Source organism: Sciurus carolinensis, chromosome 17, assembly GCF_902686445.1.
Source record: "Sciurus carolinensis chromosome 17, mSciCar1.2, whole genome shotgun sequence".
Taxonomy (NCBI): Eukaryota; Metazoa; Chordata; class Mammalia; order Rodentia; family Sciuridae; genus Sciurus; species Sciurus carolinensis.
In genome coordinates, this window is record NC_062229.1 from 4,778,960 (window position 1) to 4,803,051 (window position 24,092).

The 24,092-nt window shown below is 56.2% G+C and overlaps 1 protein-coding gene and 1 non-coding gene across 10 annotated transcripts; one reads left to right on the plus strand and one right to left on the minus strand.

The window, feature by feature from the left end:
- The first annotated feature begins 20 nt into the window (after window positions 1-20).
- Window positions 21-22,944, plus strand: Pnpla6 (patatin like phospholipase domain containing 6). 9 transcript variants are annotated; one of them, XM_047531343.1, is made up of 35 exons: window positions 21-98; window positions 1,063-1,211; window positions 1,316-1,384; window positions 1,714-1,801; window positions 1,938-2,020; window positions 2,180-2,277; window positions 4,330-4,470; window positions 4,561-4,720; window positions 4,999-5,079; window positions 5,260-5,388; window positions 5,663-5,743; window positions 5,826-5,988; window positions 6,298-6,381; window positions 6,787-6,896; window positions 7,036-7,203; window positions 7,285-7,362; window positions 11,776-11,981; window positions 12,461-12,592; window positions 12,685-12,808; window positions 13,201-13,314; window positions 13,499-13,574; window positions 14,876-15,019; window positions 15,238-15,301; window positions 15,582-15,750; window positions 15,902-16,084; window positions 16,268-16,386; window positions 16,577-16,733; window positions 17,072-17,188; window positions 17,272-17,341; window positions 17,785-17,901; window positions 19,553-19,854; window positions 20,623-20,739; window positions 20,910-21,006; window positions 21,087-21,196; window positions 21,631-22,942. In XM_047531343.1, the coding sequence occupies exons 2-35, from the start codon at window positions 1,185-1,187 to the stop codon at window positions 21,703-21,705; spliced, it is 4,053 nt and encodes a 1,350-aa protein (XP_047387299.1). In that variant the 5' UTR covers window positions 21-98; window positions 1,063-1,184; the 3' UTR covers window positions 21,706-22,942. The 9 variants fall into 9 exon arrangements, 8 of the variants coding, with proteins under 8 accessions (XP_047387299.1, XP_047387301.1, XP_047387298.1 ...); XM_047531342.1 differs by having other exon boundaries at window positions 46-291; XM_047531345.1 differs by lacking the exon at window positions 17,785-17,901 and adding an exon at window positions 17,582-17,698 and having other exon boundaries at window positions 44-1,211; window positions 14,879-15,019; window positions 21,631-22,943.
- Window positions 10,838-10,914, minus strand: Trnai-uau (transfer RNA isoleucine (anticodon UAU)). Its single transcript has one exon. It is a non-coding gene; the product is annotated as a tRNA-Ile (tRNA).
- Window positions 22,945-24,092: the final 1,148 nt, after the last annotated feature.

Consider the following 24,092-nt stretch of genomic DNA (forward strand, 5'->3'; position numbering starts at 1 on the left):
CGAGCCCTTAGGCGAATGATTTAAAGGGGCCGCGCCTGCGGCGCCGGGCGGAAAGCTAGCGGTGGTGGCGCAGAGTGGACCCCGGTTACGGCCCCTGGGTGAGTCCGGGTTCCATCGACCCAGCAGGAACGTCACTTTGAGGATGGTTAAAGAGTTTTGACTTTCCCAAGATCTGCTCTGTTCAGAATCCCGGTAGTCCCCGACTTTTTAATGCTCCCATCCTCCCAGTTCCTTGCGGGTGTTTCCGCACCCGTAGCCAGGTGCCCTCTGGGGTGGAAGGAGAGTAGACAGGTAAGAATTTTCAAGGTAACGTCTCAAGGCCCGGTGATTCTCTTAATTTCCCATTAACATTCCTGCGGCGTCAGAAATACTTTCAGCGTCCCCTAAAAGCCCCAGTAAGATTCCAGCATTGCTCAGTATCTTCCAAGGAAAGCCGTTCCCAGGCCCCCGGAACATGCCCACCCAGCTCCCGGTTTTCCCATTAGTAGTCTTGTATTCCTCAGAATCTCGCAGTAACTTTCCATTGCTTCCCCGATAATCCCAGCGTCCCTGGTTACGCTTTCCAGCAATGGCGCCAGTAATCATTCCCACAGTCCCAGTGATGCTCCACACCGCTCCAGACCCCATAACGTCTCTGGTGCGTGACTGTAGATTCCAGCATAAATCATAACACCTTTCGAGCCCGCCCCACCTAACGTACCAGGACGCCTTCGATGGGAGCCCCCGACAGTATTCCCGCAGGCCCCAGGTCTCGGGTCCTGGGGGCAGGCTTGGATCAAGAGGCAATGGTTCAGCCGACCCCTTAACAGTAGCTTGGGGGCCCTGTTTTCTTGGGGTGAAACATCCGATTTTCGCAGGGAGTACGAAGGAGGGATGCAGCCTAAGGGTCGGTGGGTCAAAATTGATCAATCTTCCAGAGGATAGAGACCGGGGTAGGGACCACCAGCCGGAAAGGGCCATGCCCTGCAGGGACCCGCCTGCAGGTAGCTGACGGTGCCAGGCTACCCTTTGGCCTCGGGGTGGGGTTGGACCGGCGGGGCATTTGATCGGCCCTATGCGTAGGTGAAGGGAGTCAGGAAAGAAGCCGAGACCCGCCTCGTTCCCTGGCCCGGTCGGGAGGTCAGTTTACCCCATCCCTCTGTGCCGCAACGCCCCTCCAGCCGCTTCCACTCAACTATAGGTGAATGGAGAAGCCACTGGAGCCACTGGAGGTACCTAGGGGGCGGGGCCTGAGGCAAAGGGCGGGGCTGAGGCAGGGAAGGGCTGGTTCAGGTTGACGACGTGCGTGACTTCCTTCTGCTGCTTGATTCCCCAGGACTCCGGGCTCTCAGACTTGCTGCCAAGCCTGAAGCAGTCGATGGAGGCCCCGCTGCAAACCGGAATGGTAAGGGGTGGGTTTGTGCAGGGACTACAACTCCCAGCGTGCTCATCGTGCTCCATCGCGGTCCCGCGATAACGAGATTTTGTCTGTTCGGGCGGAACTACGTTTCCCGGCGTGCACCACGAGCCGCCGAGCCGCAGGAAAGAGTCGCGCCCCCGGGGAGGGAGCTGCGCTGGCCCATTCTGCAGATGGGGACACCGAGTCACGGGCTGAATACGACCTCCTCGGGGGCGGAGGTGAAGTGGGATGAGACCCGGGACGTCCCTCCCCCCAGCGAGGAGGGCTCGGCGGGACGGATATGCGGTGCCCAGCCAGTGCCGTTCGTCCCACAGGTGCTGGGCGTGATGATCGGGGCCGGAGTGGCGGTGCTGGTCACGGCCGTGCTCATCCTCCTGGTGGTGCGGAGGCTGCGAGTGCCGAGTGAGGACCCGGAGGGCCCCTGGAGGGTGGGGCTGTGGAATGGGGAGCCGAAATGCCCGGGTCTCCGAAGCAGTAGAGGTGGAGATTTGCTGGAGTCTGCGCAGAGCTCAGAGTGCCCCTCCCCTCCTGTCCCTAGAAACCCCAGCCCCCGAAGGCCCCCGGTATCGGTTCCGGAAGAGGGACAAAGTGCTTTTCTATGGCCGGAAGATTATGCGGAAGGTGAGTCCAGGACCCCCTGAGGCCCGCGCTGACCACACGGAGGCCCTGCCTTTTCCCTGTTTACACTTACTAGTGGACACCTCTATCCACGTGGACTCAGGGCCCCTCGGTCTGGCCACCCTCTTCTCGACTGACCTATCCTCCTCTTAATTCTCCCAGGTGTCACAATCCACTTCCTCCCTGGTGGACGCCTCTGTCTCCACCACTTCCCGGCCCCGTATGAAGAAGAAACTTAAGATGCTTAACATTGCCAAGAAGTAAGACTGTACTGGGTGTGCCTGGGAGCTGTGTTTGGGGCCTTTTGAGTGCTGTGTACATCAAAGTGTAGATCCAGGGATTGCTTATCCCCATGGACTGTCTTGGGTATCTTCCTAAGTCAGAGAGACATCCCTGGGCTCTCTTCTGAGGGGCTATCTCAGAGCTCTTGTTTATCACAGGTATCACACGCGTGGGGTCTTTGTTCCTTGAGGCTCTCTCAGTGGTGTTCCCCTAACCACAGGGCTCTCTCTGAAGGCTGTTTGCCATGTATTTAGGGATCCACACTTGAAGTCTCCCTATTCTAGAAGGCTCATTCCAGACTACCTCAAGTGTTTCTGTGATCTGCTAGGGGGACTACCTCTAGCTTCTATTCTCCAGGGGTTAGAAGAGTCTCAGTAATCATTATACATCACAAGGCATCTCTTTGTCATCTGCCTCTGAGTTCTTCCGGCTGTAGGGAGGAGGCTGTTTTGGGAATATCTCTTCTCCAGGGACTATCTCAAAAATCTTCTTTCACTAGAATTATAGGAAGGACACCTCAGGGGTCCCTGTCAGCATCAAAGGGCTGTCTCAAGGTCTCTGAGAAGGCTCTTCCAGGCATCTTTGTAAGTTGGGAGATGGGTTTTGTGGGGGGTCCTGGCATCATGGGGGTCTGTCTTAAGGGGTCCTTCACACCAGGGGGTCGTACCAGGACTCACCATGATCAGCCATGGTATTGCAAGGCTTTCTGTGATTCGAGTAGAAGGGCCATCTAGGTTTTCCAGGCTCAGTAGAGAGTCTACATAGCATTTGTCTCTATATCATGAGGGTTGCACCTCCTGTATCTGCACACCCTTGAGGAACTACCCTGATGTCTTGTCTTTTTTTTTTTTTTTTTTTTTTTTTTTTTTGGTACTGAGAATTAAACCCAGGGATGCTTAATCACCAAACCACATCCAAAATACTTATTATTGTCGTTGTGGTTATTATTATTTTGAAACAGAGTCTCACTAAGTTGCTAAGGGACTTGCTAAGTTGTTGAGGCTGGCCTCAAATTTAGGATCCTCCTGCCTCAGCCCCCCTGGTTACTGGGATTAGAAGCATGCGCCACTGCACCCAGTTTACTCTAGTGTTGTAATGACTGTTGAAGGGCTATCCCAGAACTCTATGACCTGAGAAAGGGCTAGCCCAGCTCTCTGTGGTCAGAAGAATTATCATATATAGATTTCTCTATATCACTGAGTTTAACTCATGGGTCTGCTCACACTAGAGAGTCTGTCTCAGGGATCTCATGGTAGGGGAAGGGCTATTGGAGCAGAAACTGCTACTTATAGGGAATGACTCTCCTGAAAGACGAGAGGTGCTGTATCTGTAGTCCCCATGTGTAAGGAGGACTATCTCAGGGATCTCTGTGGCCCTCAGAGAGGCTGTCTTAGGGTCCCTGAGACCTGAAAAGAAGGAGTATGTTAGGGAACTTTTCTCTCTCTTGATTCCTTCTTCCTTTTTTCTTTTCTCCCTTTTTTAACCTCAAGGATCTTAATGGAGAGTAGAGAGGCTGTATCTGGAGTCTTATGTGACGGAAGCAGCCTCAGGGGCATGGTCATGTTAGGGAGGCTATCTCAGGAATCTACTCTGGGCTACTGAAAAGACCCCTTTAGGGCTGTTGTGACAAACAGACCCTTTTCCTAAGGTCTGCCCATATCTTGGAAGCTATGTCAAGGGTCTGCCAGGAGAACTAGAGGGTCCATTTTAAAAGGGGCCTGTGACTGGTGGAAGGGTTCACACATTTTTTCTATAAAGGGCCAGGTAGTAAACATTTTAGGCTCTGCAGGCCACATACAGTCTTAGTCATTTATTCATCTCTGCTACTGTAGCATGAAGGCCACTGTAGCTTTGTGACTGAGTGAACATGGCCATGTGCCAATAAAACTTCATTTACAGAAATAGGTGATGGGCCTGATTTGACCAGTGGACCAGAGTGTGCGCTGTGTGAACCCTAGGGAAGGGCTCTCTGGGGACCTTAGGTCTGCCTGAGCCTTCTCCCTGCTTCTCACTTCACCCTCTCCTACCAGGATCCTGCGGATCCAAAAAGAGACACCTACACTACAGCGGAAGGAGCCCCCGCCCGCAGTCCTAGAGGCTGACCTGACCGAGGGTGACCTGGCCAACTCCCACCTGCCCTCCGAGGTGCTATACATGCTCAAGAACGTCCGGTCAGTGTTGGGGTGTGGGGGGTGGGGGCGCTGCAGCACGAGGGCTGTCTGACCTCCTATGTCTCTCCGCCACCACCACCCATCCAACAGGGTGCTGGGCCACTTTGAGAAGCCACTCTTTCTGGAGCTGTGTCGGCACATGGTCTTCCAGCGGCTCGGCCAAGGGGACTATGTCTTCCGGCCGGGCCAGCCAGATGCCAGCATCTATGTGGTACAGGATGGGCTGCTGGAGCTCTGCCTGCCAGGGCCTGTGAGTGAGATGCCGCCACGGGAAGCTTGGCACTGGACATGGTCCCTGGGGTTAGGCACTACTGTTGGTCAGAGGAGACGGCTGTCTTAGTGGGGTATGGTCAGAAGTCGGGAATGGGAGGCCATTTGGGGTGATCTGTGACAGTGAGAAGTGCAGAAGACAGCTGCTGGTCAGGAGGTCGGTGTGTTCAGGGAGGGGCCTCAGTGATCATGGGGTAGGTGCAGTGGATGCCAGTCACCAGGGGAGGCCAGCTCTGCTCAGTGGTCCCTGTGTCTCAGGATGGGAAGGAGTGTGTCGTGAAGGAAGTGGTCCCTGGAGACAGTGTCAACAGCCTCCTGAGCATCCTGGATGTCATCACTGTGAGTGACTAGTTCGTGGGCAGCAGGATTGGGACTGGGAGAGAGGACACCGGTCTCCGATTGGCCCTGATCCTTGCTGCTGGTGGTTCCTAAAAGCACTGACACCAGAAGGATGGAGGGAGCAGTGAGAAGGCTCCCAGTGCTTGACCGCGTCTCCCCTCGTGCCTGCTCCTGCCCTAGGGTCATCAGCATCCCCAGCGGACTGTGTCTGCCCGGGCAGCCCGTGACTCCACTGTGCTTCGGCTGCCTGTGGAGGCCTTCTCTGCCGTCTTCACCAAGTACCCAGAGAGCCTGGTGCGGGTGGTGCAGGTCAGCAGGCCCTTCTCCTCCCTCTACCCACCCGGGGCCCCGCCTCATACTCATCTCCACCCCAACCCGTCCCAGGCATCAGTGGGTGCACAGCTCAGCAGCCAGCAGCCAGCAGGCCTGGAGCTGCCGTCTTTATGCTGCCCTTATCACTCCTGGGCAGCAGACCTCTCCAGCTCTGACTCCTCCCTTAACTGCCTGGCATTCCCCATGGGCCTGCTCTGGCCCCGCCCATGACCCAGCCCCCTCTGCTGGCTCCGCCCCTCACACCCTGCAGATCATCATGGTAAGACTGCAGAGAGTCACCTTCCTGGCGCTTCACAACTACCTGGGTCTGACCAATGAGCTTTTCAGTCATGTGAGTTGAGGGGGAGCACAGTGGGTTGGGGGACAGGATGGGCCTCCTGGGACATGTCACAAGCTGCACTCTGTCCACACAGGAGATCCAGCCCCTACGCCTGTTCCCCAGCCCCGGCCTCCCAAGCCGCACCAGCCCAGTGCGTGGCTCCAAGAGAGTGGTCAGCACATCAGCTACAGAGGAGCCACGGGAGACCCCTGGCCGACCGCCTGACCCCACTGGGGCTCCACTGCCTGGACCTGCAGGTACCCATAGTGACCCCCAGGGACTGGAGGCCAGCCCAGCCCAATCTCCTGCTTTATCCCTTAAACCTTTTCTTAGTCCTGAGGATTCAACACGCCCTTTCCAGTGCCCTAGGGACCCAGGTCTGACTTCTGTCTGCTCAGGGATCCCTGACCTTGGCCCCAAGGACCCATTTGAATCACTTTTCTTATTCCCGCAGTCCCCAGGGACTCCCAACTGACCCCTCCACACGTCCCCTCTGCTCACCCCCTAATCCTTGCTCTGGACCCATGGGCTCCAAGGGCAGGAGCCTGATCACACGTCTCCCCCAGGGGACCCCATGAAACCCACATCCTTGGAAGCCCCCACAGCCCCTCTGCTGAGTCGCTGTATCTCCATGCCAGTGGACATCTCAGGTTTGGAGCTGGGGTCTCTGTGGGGTGTGAGCCATCAAGCTTCTAGATTTGGATTCAGGCAATGTGTCCTCAGTCTTGATTTTTCTTACCTGTGAAGTTGGGATACTGATGGTATTTCCTTGGGTGCCTTCTCTCTGGATATTCACTGGGATGGCCTCCTCCCAACTGTGTTGAGAGGCTGCAGAGGTAGAGTGCAGTCATTGATTAGTCATGTCTGCATGGCTGTGGCATTCCACCTGGAGTTGGGGTTGGTCTTAGAATGAAGCTGTGGGCATTCTTGTTTGTTTATTTATTTGTTTTGCAGTACTGGGGATGGCACCCAGGGCCTCACACATGCCAGACAAGTGTCCCACTGAGTCACACCCATCTCTGTCTTTATTGTTCCTTTTGTCCCCATTCACTCAGGCTTGCAGGGTGGCCCCCGCTCTGACTTCGACATGGCATATGAACGCGGCCGGATCTCTGTGTCCCTGCAAGAAGAGGCCTCCGGGGGGCCCCAGGCAGCCCCTGCTCGGGTAGGCCCCATTCCTCCCCTCCCCACCACTGCAGTTTCCTCCTGGGACTCTGGCCTGCATATGACCTGATCAAGGGTGTGTCCCCCAAGGAGGGAGGCTGGGAGGGCACAGAAAAGGTGACAGGCCCTGCTCTGCACAGACCCCCACTCAGGAGCCCCGGGAGCAGCCAGCGGGTGCCTGTGAGTACAGCTACTGTGAGGATGAGTCGGCCAGTGGCGGCTGCCCCTTCGGGCCCTACCAGGGCCGCCAGACAAGCAGCATCTTTGAAGCAGCAAAGCGGGAGCTGGCCAAGCTGATGCGGATCGAGGTGGGCAGCTGTGGGAGTCTGGGACAGGTGGTGGGAAGGGGAGGCCTGACTGAGCCCCTCTCAACCCTCCTCCCTCCCCAGGACCCCTCCCTTCTCAACAGCCGAGTCTTGCTGCATCACGCCAAAGCTGGCACCGTCATTGCCCGCCAGGGGGACCAGGTGAGGCCAAGCCCCGACCTCTGCCCATGCACCCCCAGCACTCTCTGACTTGATCCCTGATCTTTGATGTGATGACTAACACTCCCATCCGTGGTACAGACCCTCATCCTGTGATCAGCCTCTAACCCTTGGGTCCTATGACCTTTACCCGCCCCTGCCCCCTTCAATATGTCCTCTGGCCTAGCAACCCTTCATCTCCAGCCTTTCTCCTAGGGCCCCAACCCCTAGCTCTCTCCCACCTGCCCTGGCTCTTCTTGTGGCCGCTGTTCTCTGTTTGATCCTACAGTATGCCCTCTAACTTTGTCTGCTTCCACCCTGATCCCTGCTGCAATAGGTGCTCAATCAATGGGCACAATTTGCAGTCGGGACCTGGAAACCATGGCCAGCCCCAGGGGTGGCTTCCAGTGTCTCCTGGCAGCACCAGGAGGTGTGGGAAAGTGTATCCTACCCACCCCTCCACTCTCTCTTGGTGGGAAACAGACCCACCAAGGGAAGCCTGCCCAGCCGTGACCTCATGGTCAGGAGGTGTGGAGGTGGAGCTTCTGGAGTAAGTTGCACAGGGTTGAAACCTCAACTCTGTCCCAGCTCCCTGTGTGATGTTAGGCAAGTGATCAAGAAGGTTCTCAGCTTCCTCCATCTGCAGAATGGGGGTGATAAGCAGAAACATTGTTCAGAGATGTGCAGCATTTACAAGGGTCACAGGCCCCAGAGAGAAAACTTAGCAGTAGCTCACAGTGGTGGGGAAGCGGGGAGCTAAGGTTATGTGCAAGCCCTTGACCAGTGATGTGACCAAGGCTTGAGACCCTCATACCGCCTCCTGTTGAGAGAGTTGGGCAGTCCCACCTGTTGGCTGACTGGGGGTCCTGGCACTTGATAGAGCAGTCTCGTTGACTTCTGGAGCTGCTTGTCACAGTGGGGGCTCCTTTGCCGAGAGGACATTGAGTAAGGCCTGTGCCCACTGTTCCTGGTCCTCAGAGCCATGCTGAGGCAGTGCAGGACCCAGGGGAAGTCAACCCAGCCCTGTCCTGGCCCTGCAAGGGGCCACGCAGGTCTGCAGCCCCCAGGTCCTGCTCAGGTCTTCCGGGCTTTGTTAGAGACTGCTCTTCTGCTCTCCTCCCTCCAAAGCCTCGTGCCAGGAGTTCCCAGGGGGGTGAGACTTTGCCCCCCAGGGAATGTTTGCTAGTGTCAGGACACTTTGGGTTGTCATGACGTGGCCGCTACTTCTGGCTGCCAGTGGGTGAAGGCCAGGGATGCACAGGCCAGCATGAGGGATCGTCCACTCCAAGTGACCCGTACTGCACTGCACACAGCTTCATGGAACCTCTGTACAGGTTGAGCATCCCTAGCCTGAAAATCTAAAGCCCAGAATGCTCCAAAATCTGTGACTTTTTGACCTGATACTCCAAGTAGAAAATTCCACACCTGGCCTCACAGGAAGGTCTGTAGTCAAAACACAGGTGACTTAAAAATAGCATATAGAATTACCTTCAGGCCATGTGTATAAGGTGTGTAAGAAACAAGTGAATCTCATGCTTAAACTTGGGTCCCATCCCTAATATATTTATGTATATGCAGATATCCTCAAATCCAGAAAAAAAAATGAAATTTAGAACACTTCCGGTCCTAAACATTTGGGATAAGGGACACTCAGCCTGTGTTACAAGTAGGATCTGCAGTCAGACAGGTGTGGGAAACTCTGTTGCTCCTCGTGAGTAGTATTAGCGCATCCAGCTTTCTGGGGACTAAACATACACTAAAACGTGTTTCTGGTGTGTTAGCAAGTGGTAGCCTGATACTGGTAATGCCCATGTATATCCCGGTCTGGAATTCTGTCACAGAAGGTTCTAGAAGGCAGGTCTGTGTGTATACTCCTGGGCCATGCTCTACCCAGGGACCCCTCCAGTGTTGTGGCTGGTGGAACTTTGTGGGGTGTCAGATAGGTTGGCATGGTAGCAGGGCAGGATCTTTCTGTCTCAGGACAGTTTCAGTTCCCAATTTCTAAAGGGATGGAGGCATCTTGCTGGTCAGGCTGACCCTGGGAGAGAGAAACCTCTGTTTACTGAGCAGCTGCCATGTCCCAGACCCTGTGCTGCCTGCTGGACAAGAGGCTGGAAAAACCAGTGTGATCTCCGCCTTAGGGAAACCTGCAGTTCTGACAGACATGACTCAAAGGATTACCCAGATCCTTGTAAAGTCCTCAGGCTGGGTGCTACAAAGGAGATGTTCTAGGCACTGAAGAGTCTGGCTTAAACAGGGTGGTACCTCTCTCAGGAGGAATGATGAAGAGCAGCTGCAGGAAAGGTCATTCTAGGCAGAGAACAGCTTGTGTGAATGTCCTGTGGTTAATGCTTGCCTAGCTTGTGGGAGATCCAGGTTCCATGCCCCAAAAAAATTAAAGTGGAAAAAGTTTTTCCAGTGTACACGTTTGATCCAGCAGGGATCAAAGGAAATAATTGCAGAGGAGCAAAGAGGAATTTTTTTGGGGGGGTGTTATTCAGCTGTAATTTACCTCCCATACCATTTAAAGGGTAAGCCGCAGGGCTAGGGTGGAGCTCAGTGGTAGAGTACTTGCCCCAAACTCTGCCTAACACTCAGGAGTCCCTGGTTCTATCCCCAGTACAAAAACAAACCAAAAATCAGCCGGAAGTGGGGATGCACGCCTGCAATCCCAGCAACTCCTGAGGCCAGCCTCAGCAACTTAGCACATTCCTGTTAAAAAACAAAACTCGGGTATGTAGTTCAGTGGTAGAATGTCCCTGGGTTAAACCCCCCCCCAAAAAAAAAAACCCTTAAGTGTTTTTTGTTTTGTTTTATTTTGTTTTAGTACAGACTTGTGCAACCAGTTTACTTACTGTCTCTAGATTTGCCTGTTCGGGACATGTCATGTAAAATGGAATCATGTAGTGTGCGATCTTTGGTGTCAGGCTTCTTTGGTTGAGTGTGCCATTTTCGGAGTTCACCATGCTGTGGCACGTCAGAGCTTCCCTCCTTGGCTGAATGACCCACTCTCTGGATGGGGTGTTGTTTGTCCACTCACCTGTTGGCTTTGGTGGAAATGCTGACCATTTGTGGAGAAGTTTCTGCATGGACACACAATTTCATTTTGCTTGCTTTCATACCAGGAGTTGAATTGCTGGGTCATATGGCAACTCTATTTTTACCTTTTTGGGGACTGTTTTTAACTTGTGCCAGGTCGTTTTCCACAGCACCTGCACCACCCCTCCCCACCAGCAGTGTATGAGGATTCCAGATCCTTCACATCCTGACACCTTCCAGTTCTGGCCCTCATACAGGGTATGAGGTGAGACCTCATTGTGGTTTGAATTTGCATTTTCCTAATTTGTGATTTTGAGCATCTTTTTATGTGTTCATAGGCTGTTTGAAGATCTTATTTAGGGAAGAAACTTCAGAGCTTTTGCCCATTTTAAAATTGGATTATGTATCCATTTTATTTTATTTATTTATTTATTTTTTTTGGGGGGGGGTGCTGGGGATCGAACCCAGGGCCTTATGCTTATAAGGCAAGCACTCTACCGACTGAGCTATCTCCCCAGCCCCCCATTTTATTTTATTTATTTATGTTTTGCAGTTCTGGGAATAGAACCCAGGGCCTCACACATCTTTGACATAGCACTCTATCACTGAGCCACACCCCCAACCCACAGCTTATGTCTTGCTGTTGAGTTGTACACACACACACACACACACACACACACACACACAGAATTTTCTGTGCTGGGGATCTGACTCAGGGCCTTGTATGTGCTAGGCCAGCACTCTACCACTGAGCTACGCCCCCAGCCTCCTGATGTAGCTTTTACAGCCTCCCACTGTCTGTTTTGAAAATAATTAATGGGCTTGAATCTGGATTGAGTTTGGTGATCCCTTGGTGATGTCTGTCGAGTGCTGATTCAGGCTGATAGTTCATACAGTTGTCCTCCCCACAGGTTCTCCATTTGTGGATTTGGCCAGCAAGGATAAAGATGTAGTTAGGCCTAGGATAGTTGTCTGTATGGAACATGTACAGACCTTTCTTGTGCTTACACTCTGAGAACAATACAGTGTAACAACCATCTACGTGGCATTTACATTGTATTAGCTATTATAAGTCTTGTCCAGATGATTGGAGGTCCAGGGGATGATGTGTGTAGGGTCGATGGAGCTACATATACCATTCTGTGTAGGGAGCTCAGTCGAGCATTGTGGATTCTGGTGTCTGATTACAGGTGCCAGAACTAATGACAGGTGGATACCAGGGAAGATTGTTGCTTGGGTCTAGTGTACGTCCTCCTTTTTCTGTTCCTTCTTAGCCTTTCCTTCTTTCACCTTCCCTGGATGCACTGGCCTGAGCTTGGGGAGGGAATGCTGTGGCTGGCCGGGTCGGTGCTCATCTCCCGGCCCCTGTCCTCCCAGGATGTGAGCCTGCACTTCGTGCTCTGGGGCTGCCTGCATGTATATCAGCGCATGATCGATAAGGCGGAGGACGTGTGTCTGTTTGTGGCACAACCAGGGGAGCTGGTGGGGCAGCTGGCAGTGCTCACAGGGGAACCCCTCATCTTCACACTGCGTGCCCAGCGAGACTGCACCTTCCTGCGAATCTCCAAGTCCGACTTCTATGAGTACGACTGGGCCTGGGGTTGGGGAAGGCGGGGCACTGGGACTAACCCCACAGCAATTTCACTCAGTAGTGGGAGGAGCAAAGACCTCATCTGTCTACCCCAGCCCCAGAGGGGCAGAAGGGAGCCCCTAGATCTGGCTTCTCAGTGCCCTTTTAAAGTAATTCTGAAAGCTGGGTGTGGTGGTGTGTGCCTAGCTCAGGAGGCTGAGGCAGGAGGACTGCAGGTTCAAAGCTAGCCTCAGCAATTTTAGGGAGGCCCTAAGCAACTTAACATGACCCTGTCTTAAAATAAAAAATAAAATAAAAAAGGGTTGGGGATATGGCTCTGGTAAAGTGCCCCTGGGTTCAATTTGCAGTACCACCAAAATGAAATAATTTTGAACCCTTCCCGTTTGACCCTCAAGCTGTCACCCACTCCCTCCACTGCCTCTGAGGTGTTTCAGGGGCCCCAGCCCATGCACACGCTCCAATTGCTCACAGGATCATGCGTGCACAGCCCAGTGTGGTGCTGAGTGCCGCGCACACGGTGGCTGCAAGGATGTCGCCCTTTGTGCGCCAGATGGACTTCGCCATCGACTGGACAGCGGTGGAGGCAGGACGCGCATTGTACAGGTATAGCACGGCAGCTTCCACCTTGCCACACAGGGTCTGCCGACGTCCAGGCCCCGACCTTGCCTGACCCACCTCTCTCTTCTCCACCCCAGACAGGGTGACCGCTCTGATTGCACCTATATAGTGCTCAATGGGCGACTGCGCAGCGTCATCCAGCGTGGCAGCGGCAAGAAGGAGCTGGTGGGGGAGTATGGCCGTGGGGACCTCATCGGAGTGGTGAGCAAGGCCCCAGCCCTGCCCTCTGCCTTCTCCTAGCCCAGGCCTCCCAGTGCCCCAGATCCCGAATGCACCCTGGACCTCTGCCGGCAGTCACACGCTTTCCACCTCACGGGGGAGAAGTCTGATGTGCCTCCACCCTCAGAATCTATTCAGAGACCCAGAAGAAAGCCCCCACCCGCCACACACACACACACACACACACACACACACACGTTGCTAATCTCTGTCTTGTCCCTGTCTCCGGAGCACGAGACTTGATTCACTCCACTTCCATCTTGGTGGAACCCTAGGTGGGGCAGTAAGGCGGGCTCCGTGCCTGTGCTTGGCTTCCCCTTCCCTTTCTAGGGCCTCCCAGCCCAGGCAGCCCCCGTCATGTACATGGCCCGCAGGTTGAAGCGCTGACCCGTCAGCCACGAGCCACGACAGTGCATGCAGTGCGTGACACAGAGCTGGCCAAGCTCCCGGAGGGCACCTTGGGCCACATCAAGCGTCGGTACCCACAGGTGTGACCTCTTGTGGGAGTGGAGGGCCTAGATGGGTGGGGCCTAAAGCAGGAAATCAAGGGTAGGACTTTTGGGGTGGGATCCAGGTAATGGGAACCCCCAGATGCCACAGTAGAAGAGGGAAGAGTGGGGCCCGCATGGTCACTTCCGGGTTTCACTGGACCACTGGTCTGCACACCCCCAGGTCGTGACTCGCCTTATCCACCTGTTAAGCCAGAAAATTCTAGGGAATTTGCAGCAGCTGCAAGGACCCTTCCCAGGTGAGAGCTGACCCTCCTGGGGTATGCTGGGGGATGTATTTCGGCACCCAGAGCATGTTGGGAACCTCATGCCCAAGTGGCGTTCAAATGCATAAATCCTGTGGGTGATCACAGGAAGTGCGATCCGAGATCCGGTGCGTGTTGGGGCTTGGAGTTCGGGTTCCTGTGCATGCTGGAAAACCGAGTCCCGGACCCCAGGGACGCTAATTAATGGGCTCTAAAGTGTCCATTGTGCTCGGCGATGGAGTCTTAAGCGATGAGTTTGCCCCTGGAATAGAGTCCACATCCTAAACATTCTGGGAAGGGAGCCTTAGAATGTGATGGCAAATGGAGTCGTGGGGTGGTGTGTAGGGCTCAGCACACGCTGGGAAGTGGTTTCTGAAGTTACCGACTTTCTGCCATCCTAGCTCGTGGTTTCTCCAAACGAATGCATGGGGAATTAACTGTGCTAAAATGTGGGCCTAAAGTTCTACGTTATGGCAGCCCGATACCTGGACCCTGACATTTGGAACCCCACCAGGGGCGGGGGGGAGAGTGATGGGGGCCATGGTGACATCAAAGACAAGACTTTAAAATTACAAAGAGCACAATATCAGGAGCTGATAAGTGCAGTGAAAAAGCAAGATAGGACCGTGATGCAGCGTGACTGCTGGAGAGAGAGGGGCTTCTCTGGGGACAGTGGGGCCAGATGTGGAAAAGACTAGGAGGGTGCAGTGCGCTGGACTCCTGACTTTGACCCACTGCTAGGAGGAACTGACTGAAGGGCGGGGTGGCAGTGGGGCAGGTCACCTAGGTGTATTGGAACCTTGGAAGGGCATTAGAGCTTAAGGCTGTCACTAGAGGAGAGAGCTGACCAGTGAGGAGGCAGTGAGGTCTAGGCAAAAAATGGAGGCTCATGGCTTGGTGTAGGTTGTTAGTGGAGAAACTGGGAAGGAAGGTGTGGGTAGAAGTGTATTTATTCCTGCAGAGGTTTGTGTTTGGCTGCAGGAGTCCAGGTCAGAATGGGGCGGGGACACTGATGGTTCCACACACCCTCAGTGAATCTGAATAGTTGTCGAGTTGTGTAATGGTCCCGATGAAGAGATTAGGGCCTAGCGGAGGTTAGATGGCCAAGCTTTAACAAGACAGGAGTAGTGGGTGGAGACGTGGGCCAGGACTGGAGCCTGGCCTTCAGTGTGGTCATGTCGAAGCTTGGAGCAGCCTGGGAGGGGGGCTGTGGCCTGGGGGAAGGGGAGGATGAAGGAGGAGGTCCATTTCTCCAGATGTGGATTGCACATCAGACTCATCTGTTGGGTTCTCAGCAGGCTCGGGGCTGGGCGTCCCCCCACACTCGGAACTCACCAACCCAGCCAGCAACCTGTCTACAGTGGCGGTCCTGCCTGTGTGTGCTGAGGTGCCCATGATGGCCTTCACCCTGGAACTCCAGCACGCTCTGCAAGCCATTGGTCAGTGAAGGCAAGGGCTGTGGGTGAGGGCAGGACGGAGTCACTGGGCTGGCCCTTGGTCTGTGCTGTGCAGCGAATGTGGGCTGGGTGCTGGGTGGATGAGTGTGGTGGACAGGCTGGAACAGGCCCCAGGCCACATGCTGAGTGACAGGTTTTCTCTTGGGAGAGGCTCCAGCCCTGTTGATGAGGTTCCAAGCCTCCTTCTCTCACCTACCTAGGTCCCACACTCCTCCTCAACAGTGACATCATCCGGGCACGCCTGGGAGCCTCTGCGCTAGATAGGTGTGTGTGTGAGGGATTGCAGAGGGGAACGGGGAGGGCGAGGGGCATGTCTGGAGCCTCAGACTCAGGTCTGGTTGGAGGCTTTGAGTCAAGGAGCATGCAGCCCACACTCGGGTCTTTATGGAGACAGTGGGCGGATCCTAGTCTAGAGCATAAACTTCCACTCTGGGGGCCTGGGTGTCGAAGTTCCTCCCAGCAGTGGAGCCATGTGGTCTGTGGGAGGGGAGGGTTCATGACCCCAGACCAGTTTCAAGACGACCCTCCCGCCATCCCATCCTAGCATCCAGGAGTTCCGACTGTCAGGGTGGCTGGCCCAGCAGGAGGATGCGCACCGCATCGTGCTCTACCAAACAGACGCTTCGCTGACGCCCTGGACCGTGCGCTGCCTGCGTCAAGCCGACTGTATCCTCATTGTTGGCCTGGGTGACCAGGAGCCCACTCTTGGCCAGGTTCGCAGGCGATACTCAGTGACCCCTACCCCGCCCTCCTGTGCCTGCTCTAGACCACGTGCACCTTTACTGGGACTTGGTGACTAGGGACCCAAGCTTGGCCAGGTGGAGGTGGGGAAAACAGTGACCTTCCGTTCTCCCTGTTCCGCAGCTGGAGCAAATGCTGGAGAACACCGCAGTGCGCGCCCTCAAGCAGCTCGTCCTGCTACACCGCGAGGAGGGCCCTGGCCCCACGCGCACGGTGGAGTGGCTCAACATGCGCAGCTGGTGTTCGGGGCACCTGCATCTGCGCTGTCCACGCCGCCTCTTCTCGCGCCGCAGCCCGGCCAAGCTGGTGAGGGGCCCTGGGAGGAATTCATACCTCAGGGAGCATGGCCCCTGGGGGCGGGGTTGGGGCTGGGGCGGGGCTGGGAGTGCCGGGGATGGGCCACGAAGCGCGAGAAGGGGCTGGGGCATCTGTCATGCGCCCTCCCCATGCCCCCGACCTCTTGGTTGCCGTTCTCTTCCCGCTTCCTAGCATGAGCTCTACGAGAAGGTGTTCTCCAAGCGTGCAGACCGGCACAGCGACTTCTCCCGCTTGGCGCGGGTGCTCACTGGAAACACTATTGCCCTGGTGTTGGGCGGGGGTGGGGCCAGGTGAGTGGCGGTCCAGCTCCTGGGGCGGGGCCTGCTCACTAGGGCTTCACTGGGTGGGGCGGAGTTTACTCCCTGGGGGGAAACCCCAAGGTAGAGGCTGCCTTTGCTGTGGGGCCCTTGGGATCAGGGGAGCTTCTGAGGGCCAGGCCTAGCGGATCCCCAGCCAGACACTGCCCCCTCCTCCCCGCAGGGGCTGCTCACATATTGGGGTGCTCAAAGCATTAGAGGAGGCAGGAGTACCAGTTGATCTGGTGGGTGGCACATCCATCGGCTCCTTCATTGGGGCTCTGTACGCAGAGGAGCGCAGCGCCAGCCGCACCAAGCAGCGGGCCCGGGAGTGGGCCAAGGTGCGTATTGGGGTGAGGGTCGTTGTACCCAGGAGCACTGATTCCACCATAACTTGACGTGGGTGGGGAGGGGCTTCCAGGCTCAGTGACCCTTCCTGGTTTAACTTGTGAACACTGCCTCATCCTATGGCAATTTTTCTGTGACCCCTCTGTGACTTCTTGGCTAGCGACCCTAGTCCCCAACCCCTTGCTGGAGCAATCCAGACTCTTAGTGACCACTTTGTTAGTGGTCCTGGTAACCACATCACCATCCCTGTGTGCTCGGCTCACCCCTGACTGATGATCCCATTGTGACTCTGACTCCCGGCTGACCCCTGCTGGGCCCCCCGCACCCCCAGAGCATGACTTCAGTGCTGGAACCAGTGTTGGATCTCACGTACCCCGTCACCTCCATGTTCACGGGCTCGGCCTTTAACCGCAGCATCCACCGTGTCTTCCAAGATAAGCAAATTGAGGTATGCTGACCCTCACACCCCAGTCTGCCGCCCTCCCTGCAGGAGTACCCTCCCCTCCCCTACCTTGGTCCTTGTCCCCATAGGACCTGTGGCTGCCGTACTTCAACGTGACCACAGACATCACTGCCTCAGCCATGCGTGTCCACAAAGATGGTGGGTCATGTCCCGCCTGGCCCTTCTCAGACGGCTGTGCCTGTGTGAGGGTGGGGGTACTTTGGGGAGGGCAGCTGAGCGTCTGGGACGTTGTTAACACCAGTGACCGTCCACCTGGGCCCAGCCACCGACCACTAACCATCACCCACTAATGCCCCAGAGGCCCCAGGTATGTCCGTCTCCAGGGGTGGGGAGCCAGGAGGCTTGTCAGGCACCTCACCCCTCCCGCCGTCCCCACAGGCTGCGTTTGGCGTTACGTCCGTGCCAGTGCCTCCTACTGCCCCTACCTGCCCCCACTCTGCGACCCCAAGGACGGGCACCTGCTGGTGGACGGGTGCTACGTTAACAACGTGCCAGGTCAGCGAGCCCAAGGGGCTGGCCAGGCCTCCGAGCGTGTCTGAGCGTGTCTGTGCGTGTCTGTGTCTGTGTGTCCCACCGGGCAGGCTCCCTGTGGCGGTATGTGCGTGCCAGCATGACGCTCTCAGGCTACCTGCCCCCGCTGTGCGACCCGAAGGACGGGCACCTGCTCATGGACGGCGGCTACATCAACAACCTGCCAGGCAAGTGGCTGCCTGCCCGCCCCGCACGCGCACATGCTGGCACGTGCACTTGCAGCTGTGAGCAGGCAGGTATCAGATGGGCTCAGAGAGGACACACTGAACCCACGCAGGGGGCTGCACAGACACGGAGACACGAGCAGACGTGTGATGTGCCTGTGCACAGCAGTGTGTGCAGCCACTCAAAGTACACCCATGTGCTTGTGTGTTGTGTCAGACACACGTGGATGCACACACACGAGGGTCAGATCTACACACAAATACATGCACACACAGCAGGAAACAAGACTTACACGTGCACACCAGGTCCGCGTGCCCGTGTGTTTTCTCACGTGTTCACGTGGTAGATAATGCACACACATATGCACAGGCCACCCTTGTCCCGCGTGCTCCACCAGACATGCATGTGTGGACACAATGGGGCACCTCCGTGACCCAATTAAGTGTTTTTTCACAGCACTGACTTTATGAGTACGATGAGAGGCAGACCAGTGCACAGCGTACAAAGTTCACACCCCTTGCTGGGCATGCGCACATGCTTGTAATCCCAGCAACTTGAGAAGCTGAGGCAGGAGGTCTCGAATTCAGAGCCAGCCTCAGCAACTTAGTGAGACCCTAAGCAACTTAGCAAGACCCTGTCTCTAACCAAAATGTAAGAAGGGGTAGGCATGTGGCTCCGTGGTTAAGCACCCCAGGATTCAATCCCTACCACCAAAAAAATGTCATACCCCTGGGGACAGGTGCAGTGGCCACACCTGTAATCCCAGCTACTCGAGGCTGAGTCAGGAGGATCACAAATTCAAGGCCAGCATAGGCAACTCAGCAAAATCCTGTCTCAAAAATAAAAAGATCTAGGGTGTAGTTCAGCACTACAGCACCATGGGTTCAATACCAGTAACCACCCCACATGTAAAGTTTCATGCACCTGGAAGCATGATACTCAGGTGGGCCCAAGTTAGCTGACTCACGCTACAGCTCCATAGACCAGGAGCCAGCAGACCATGGCCCCCCGGCCAGGGCTTGATGATGTAGATGAAAGTCCTACTGGGACAGCCGCACCCAGTTGCTCACCTGTTATCTCTGTCACGACAGCAGAGTTGGGTCATCGGGTCAGAGACTGTGTGGCCCACAGAGCTGGAATGTTTTTTCTGTGACCCTGTGCAGGCCCTTGACACCTGCGGCACCACACACACCTGCAGTAGTACACACGCCTCCAGGAGGGACGGCACAGGTGGATCTAAACACAGACAGGCCTAGGCATGGCTACAGAGATGCAGGTGCACCCAGAGATAGGGCGTTCACCAACACACAAGCAGGCACACCCAGCACATGGGCTCACAAGGGAAACAGGCAGTCTGATGGAGACTCAGGGTCCCCTGGCTGGGCCTAGCCATAAGACATGTCTCTCTGCTCCCAGTTCCATTTGGGGACCCTCCCTGGGGCACAGATGTACCAACAGGCCCCCACTCCACTGTCCTGTCAGCCCTCACCCACCCTCATCCCTCAACTTGTATTTCCATGCCTTTTGCATGTCGTTTGCATGTCCTTTTTGCATGACCATTTGCATGGTGTTTTTGTGGGACTGGGTTGAACATCCCCGCCCTGGGCCCTGGGCCTTGGTGGGGAGCAGCCTGCTGACCCCTCGGCCCCACAGCGGACATCGCCCGCAGCATGGGTGCCAAAACAGTCATCGCCATCGACGTGGGGAGCCAGGATGAGACAGACCTCAGTACCTACGGGGACAGCCTGTCTGGCTGGTGGCTACTGTGGAAGCGGCTGAACCCCTGGGCAGACAAGGTGAAGGTTCCAGACATGGCAGAGATCCAGTCCCGCCTGGCGTATGTGTCCTGTGTGCGGCAGCTTGAGGTTGTCAAGTCCAGCTCCTACTGCGAGTACCTGCGCCCACCCATTGACTGCTTCAAGACCATGGACTTCGGGAAGTTCGACCAGATCTATGTGAGCTAGTGGAAGACTCAGCGCGTGCTGGGCGTGAGAGCTGTGTGAGGGGAAGGATTCTGGGGGTCCATCTGGAACCTGTGGGAAAGAGATCACAGATCGATTAGTGATGTCTGCAGTGGTTGTGACCAGGAATATGGCTGAGCATGTTCTATGTGTGAGCTGAGTTTCTTGTTATGTGCCAGCTGCGCTGCCTGAAGCACTGTAGTGATTTCTAATGCCATTTCTGCATGGGTGGCAATATGAGTGGTGGTCAATTAGTAATGTCTGCCACAGGTGTGGCAAAGGGATGAGCAGCGTGTATCATATGCCACTGACCCTAAAATATGTCACAGCCCATGCCAACTTTAATTGACTATTGGATGCTGCCCAGAGTCTCTGGAGTAAAAATTCTGATATCTTTCTGGGCTCACTGGGAAATATGCTGTGGTGGATTAGTGATGCCTGCTTTGGGCATGAAAGATGGTGATATCCACAGATGTACTGCATATTTGCAGACCTGGAAATAAGCTTGTGCCATCCTGGGTCATTTGGTACCTTGCACACTGTATGGAACTGAGGGGGAAAGAAGTGGCGAGGAGAGGTTGGTAACGCCTGGTGGGGCACAGGCGGGAGGTGTGGGCGAGTGTGCTATATAGGCTGACTCTGAAATAGGCTTAACCTCAAATGCCCACTTCCCAGAGCGTGAGGGGCCAGAGGAGAGGGAGGCAGAATGGAGATACGCGGACGGGATGGCAGGCATGGCCCCAGCCCCCTCGCTTCCTGCAGGATGTAGGCTACCAGTATGGGAAGGCCGTGTTCGGAGGCTGGAGCCGGGGCGACGTCATCGAGAAAATGCTTACAGACCGGCGGTCTACAGACCTCAACGAAAGCCGTCGTGCCGACGTGAGCCTGTGACTCTCTCCCGTTAGGGCTCCTCTGCTCCCCCAGACCACAGACGACTCAGCACATCCCTTGGTCTCTCTGAGCCCCCGAGAGCCCTGTCCCAGGATCCCCTCTGAGCCCCAGGCCCCGCGGGTCCTGTGCCCCAGAGCCTCACCTCGGCCGCCCCACAGGTCCTTGCTTTCCCAAGCTCTGGCTTCACTGACCTGGCAGAGATCGTGTCCCGGATTGAGCCCCCCACCAGCTATGTCTCCGACGGCTGTGCCGATGGTGAGGGCCTGGGGCCCCCTGGGGGCGGGCGCTGGAGAGGTCGACCAGTCTGTCCCCTCACCTTGCCCACCCCTTCCCAGGGGAGGAGTCGGACTGCCTGACGGAGTACGAGGAGGACGCAGGACCCGACTGCTCCAGGGACGAAGGCGGCTCCCCCGAGGGCGCCAGCCCCAGCACTGCCTCAGAGATGGTGAGAGCGGGGTCCCGCCCTCGGGGCCTGAGACTCGCAGGGCGGCTGCTGTCTGCCCCCGGCCTCCGAATCCGCTGCAGACGCGAGGTCTGTCGGCAGTGGGCCCGTGTCCAGGGTGTTGGAGGACTCCCCTCGGGACTGACGTGGGAGTGGCCCCCACTGGGTCAAGGTGTGGAAAGAGGTGGCGGGTGCGCGTGGAGCGTCAGTGGCTGGCCGGGCGGTGTGCGGTGACTCTCAGGACGCTGGGGCTTCTGGGGAGCAACCCAAGCCCCAGGGTGGAACTGAGTGGGGCAGGTCGGGGGACTCGAGTCTTGGCTGGCGTGGCGATGCCCCAAGTGGGTGTCCCTGGTGTTGGGCGGCATGCTGACTTGCATTCAGTGACCCCATGTGTCAGGTCCTGTGCTGGATGACACAGGTGTGACCTGTCCACACAGGAGGAGGAGAAGTCAGCCCTCCGGCACCGGCGCTGTCTGCCCCAGGAGCCTCCCAGCTCAGCTGCGGACACTTGAAGACCTCAGCGGGGGTCCCTGCCCCTGGCCTGGCTGGGTTGGCCTGGGGAGATGGCGCCCTTCCTGCTGCTATGCCTGTGACACTCCTGGGCTCCCCTGGCCCAGGACCCACACACTGGATGCTTCGCCTGCCCCAAGGGGCGGGCAGTGCTGCACTGACGACCCTCAACCGACTGTGTCCCCCACCCAATAAACTCGCCTCTTGGAAGCGGCCTCGTGCTGTCCCTGGGCTTGGGGAGGCGCCCCGCCCCGCCTTCTGTGCTCAGGACAGTGGGGCAGGGGTCTGGACTGGCCTGCAGCTTGTCCCCCCCACGCTGCCAACACCAGGCCACAGGCCCCGGGGCTGCTTCCCTGCCCCACGGGCCTCTGCACCCCACCCTCTCCCTGCTAGGTCCCGCAGGGCCAGTCAGTTCCTCACTGCGTGACAAACGCCCGAGGAGGAAAGGGTTTTGGCTTGTGGCTCCAGAGGCCTCAGTGCACAGCCGGCTGGCTCCGTTGCTTCCAGCCCTCGGTAAGGGAGCATGATGGCAGAAGGGCATGGTGGAGGAAAGCCACTCGCCTCTCAGCAGCCGGGAAACAGGAAGGAGCCAGGACGGACACAGTCCCGGGGAATGACCCAAGACCCCTTCCCTTCCACTGCATCCCGCCACCTTCCACAATCCATTCTAATTATTACTCTATCAAATGGATTCATCCCCTGATGAGGTCAGAGCCCTCATCAACCAGTCATTTCCTAATAACCCCACACTGAGTCTGTGGGGAGAGCCCATGTTCAAGCCATAACACCCTCAGCGAGCCTACTGAGTCAGGTCCACTTCCCCCACGAGGACACGGGGCTCAGGAACTTTCCTCCAGGGGCTCCAGGCTTTGTCCTTACTGTGCACTCATCTGAGGTCACAGAATGAGCTGATCCCCACTGTGCTGAAGCCTAACTCAGGGTCTTTTGTTCACTATCCTGATGGTTAGGAAAGACTGTGGATCCAGGCTCCCTGGGGTGAACCACAGCTTGGCCTCGTGGGTGCCCATGGCAAGTTACTTCACCTTTGAACCTTGGTCCTCTCATCCATAAGGAGATGATTGTGCCTTGTCAGCTTTATGGTACCCTAGCCTGAGCCTGGGCCCCTTGGGGCTCCAGTCAGAGTCCCTCCCATAGGTCAGAGCAGAGCCTTGGCAAAGGACGACCTGAGGGCACCGGGCAGCTTTGGGAATCCTTTAGGATTGTGTGTGTGTGTGTTAAAATAAACACAGAAAAACACACTGTTTTAACCATTGTAGGTGTAAAGGTTGGTGGCATTTGGTTTGTTCACATTATTATGCAGCCATCCCCATCACCATTTCCAGAACTTTCTCACCTTCCCAAACTGAACCCCTGCCCCCACTGAGCACTGACTCCACAGCCCGACCCCCGGCGCCCTCAGGCTACTTCCTGTCCCTGTGGGTCCGATGTCTCTAGGGACTTTGGGAGCAGGATCATGTGTCCTTTTGTGACTAGCTAGCCCACTGGGCATCATGTCCCAAGGCGATCCTCCTTGTAGTGTGTCATAATTCCCCCCACACTTTTTTTTTTTATATACTGGGGATCGAACCCAGGGCACTCAACCACTGAGCCACATCCCCAGCCCTTTATTTATTTGTTTGTTTTTAAATTTAGGGACAGGGTCTCACAAAGTTGCTTAGGACCTCTCTAAGTTGCTGAGGCTGGCTTGGAACCCACCATCCTCCTGCCTCAGCTTCCTGAGCTACTGGGATTATAGGCGTGCACCACCGCCCCTGGCTAATTTCCTTCCTTTCTGTGGCTAAACCATATTTCACAGCGTGGACGGGCCCCGTGTGCTCACTCAGGGCCCCGTGTGCTCACTCACGTTGACTGACAGTGGATTGCTTCCCTTTTCCTGGTTGTGGACCATGCCGCTGTGAGCACTGGCCCCCGAGCGTCTCTTTGGGCTTCTGCTCTCAGTTCTTTTGGAGATACACCCAGGACTGGGATTTCCGGGTCATCTGGTGGTTCTGTGTTTGCCTGAGGAACCTCCAGACCCTTCCACGGCACTGTTTGTAAAGTCCTACCCGCCGGCAGTCTCTTTGGCTGTCAGCACCATGGACAGTGGCAGTGCTGTCCGAGGTGCTACCAGGCCCCCTCCGCCCTTCCTCCCGAGCCCCCGGACATCCTCACCCACTGGGATTTCTGGGTTCGGGGTGGGGCACACTCAGCTGGAGATTCAGCCGAAGATGTGCCACCAGTTAATGCCTCCATCCCAGTTGTCATTAGGTCCTCCCTCGCCTGCTCCAACTGTACCAGCCTCTGTCCCTCAGTCTCCTTTGATTCCTGACTCCAAGCCCTTTACTCTCTACTCTTTATGTAACTGAATATATCTGTCCTCAAATATCAC

What these genes read in the sequence shown, in the direction of transcription:
- Pnpla6 (XM_047531339.1), top strand. Translation starts at nt 1,570, where the DNA reads ATGGGGACACCGAGTCACGGGCTGAATACGACCTCCTCGGGGGCGGAG. An exon ending in AGCTCTGCCTGCCAGGGCCT is followed by an intron (nt 4,721 to 4,998) that starts GTGAGTGAGATG and finishes CCTGTGTCTCAG; the next exon opens with GATGGGAAGGAGTGTGTCGT. An exon ending in CCAAGCTGATGCGGATCGAG is followed by an intron (nt 7,204 to 7,284) that starts GTGGGCAGCTGT and finishes CTCCCTCCCCAG; the next exon opens with GACCCCTCCCTTCTCAACAG.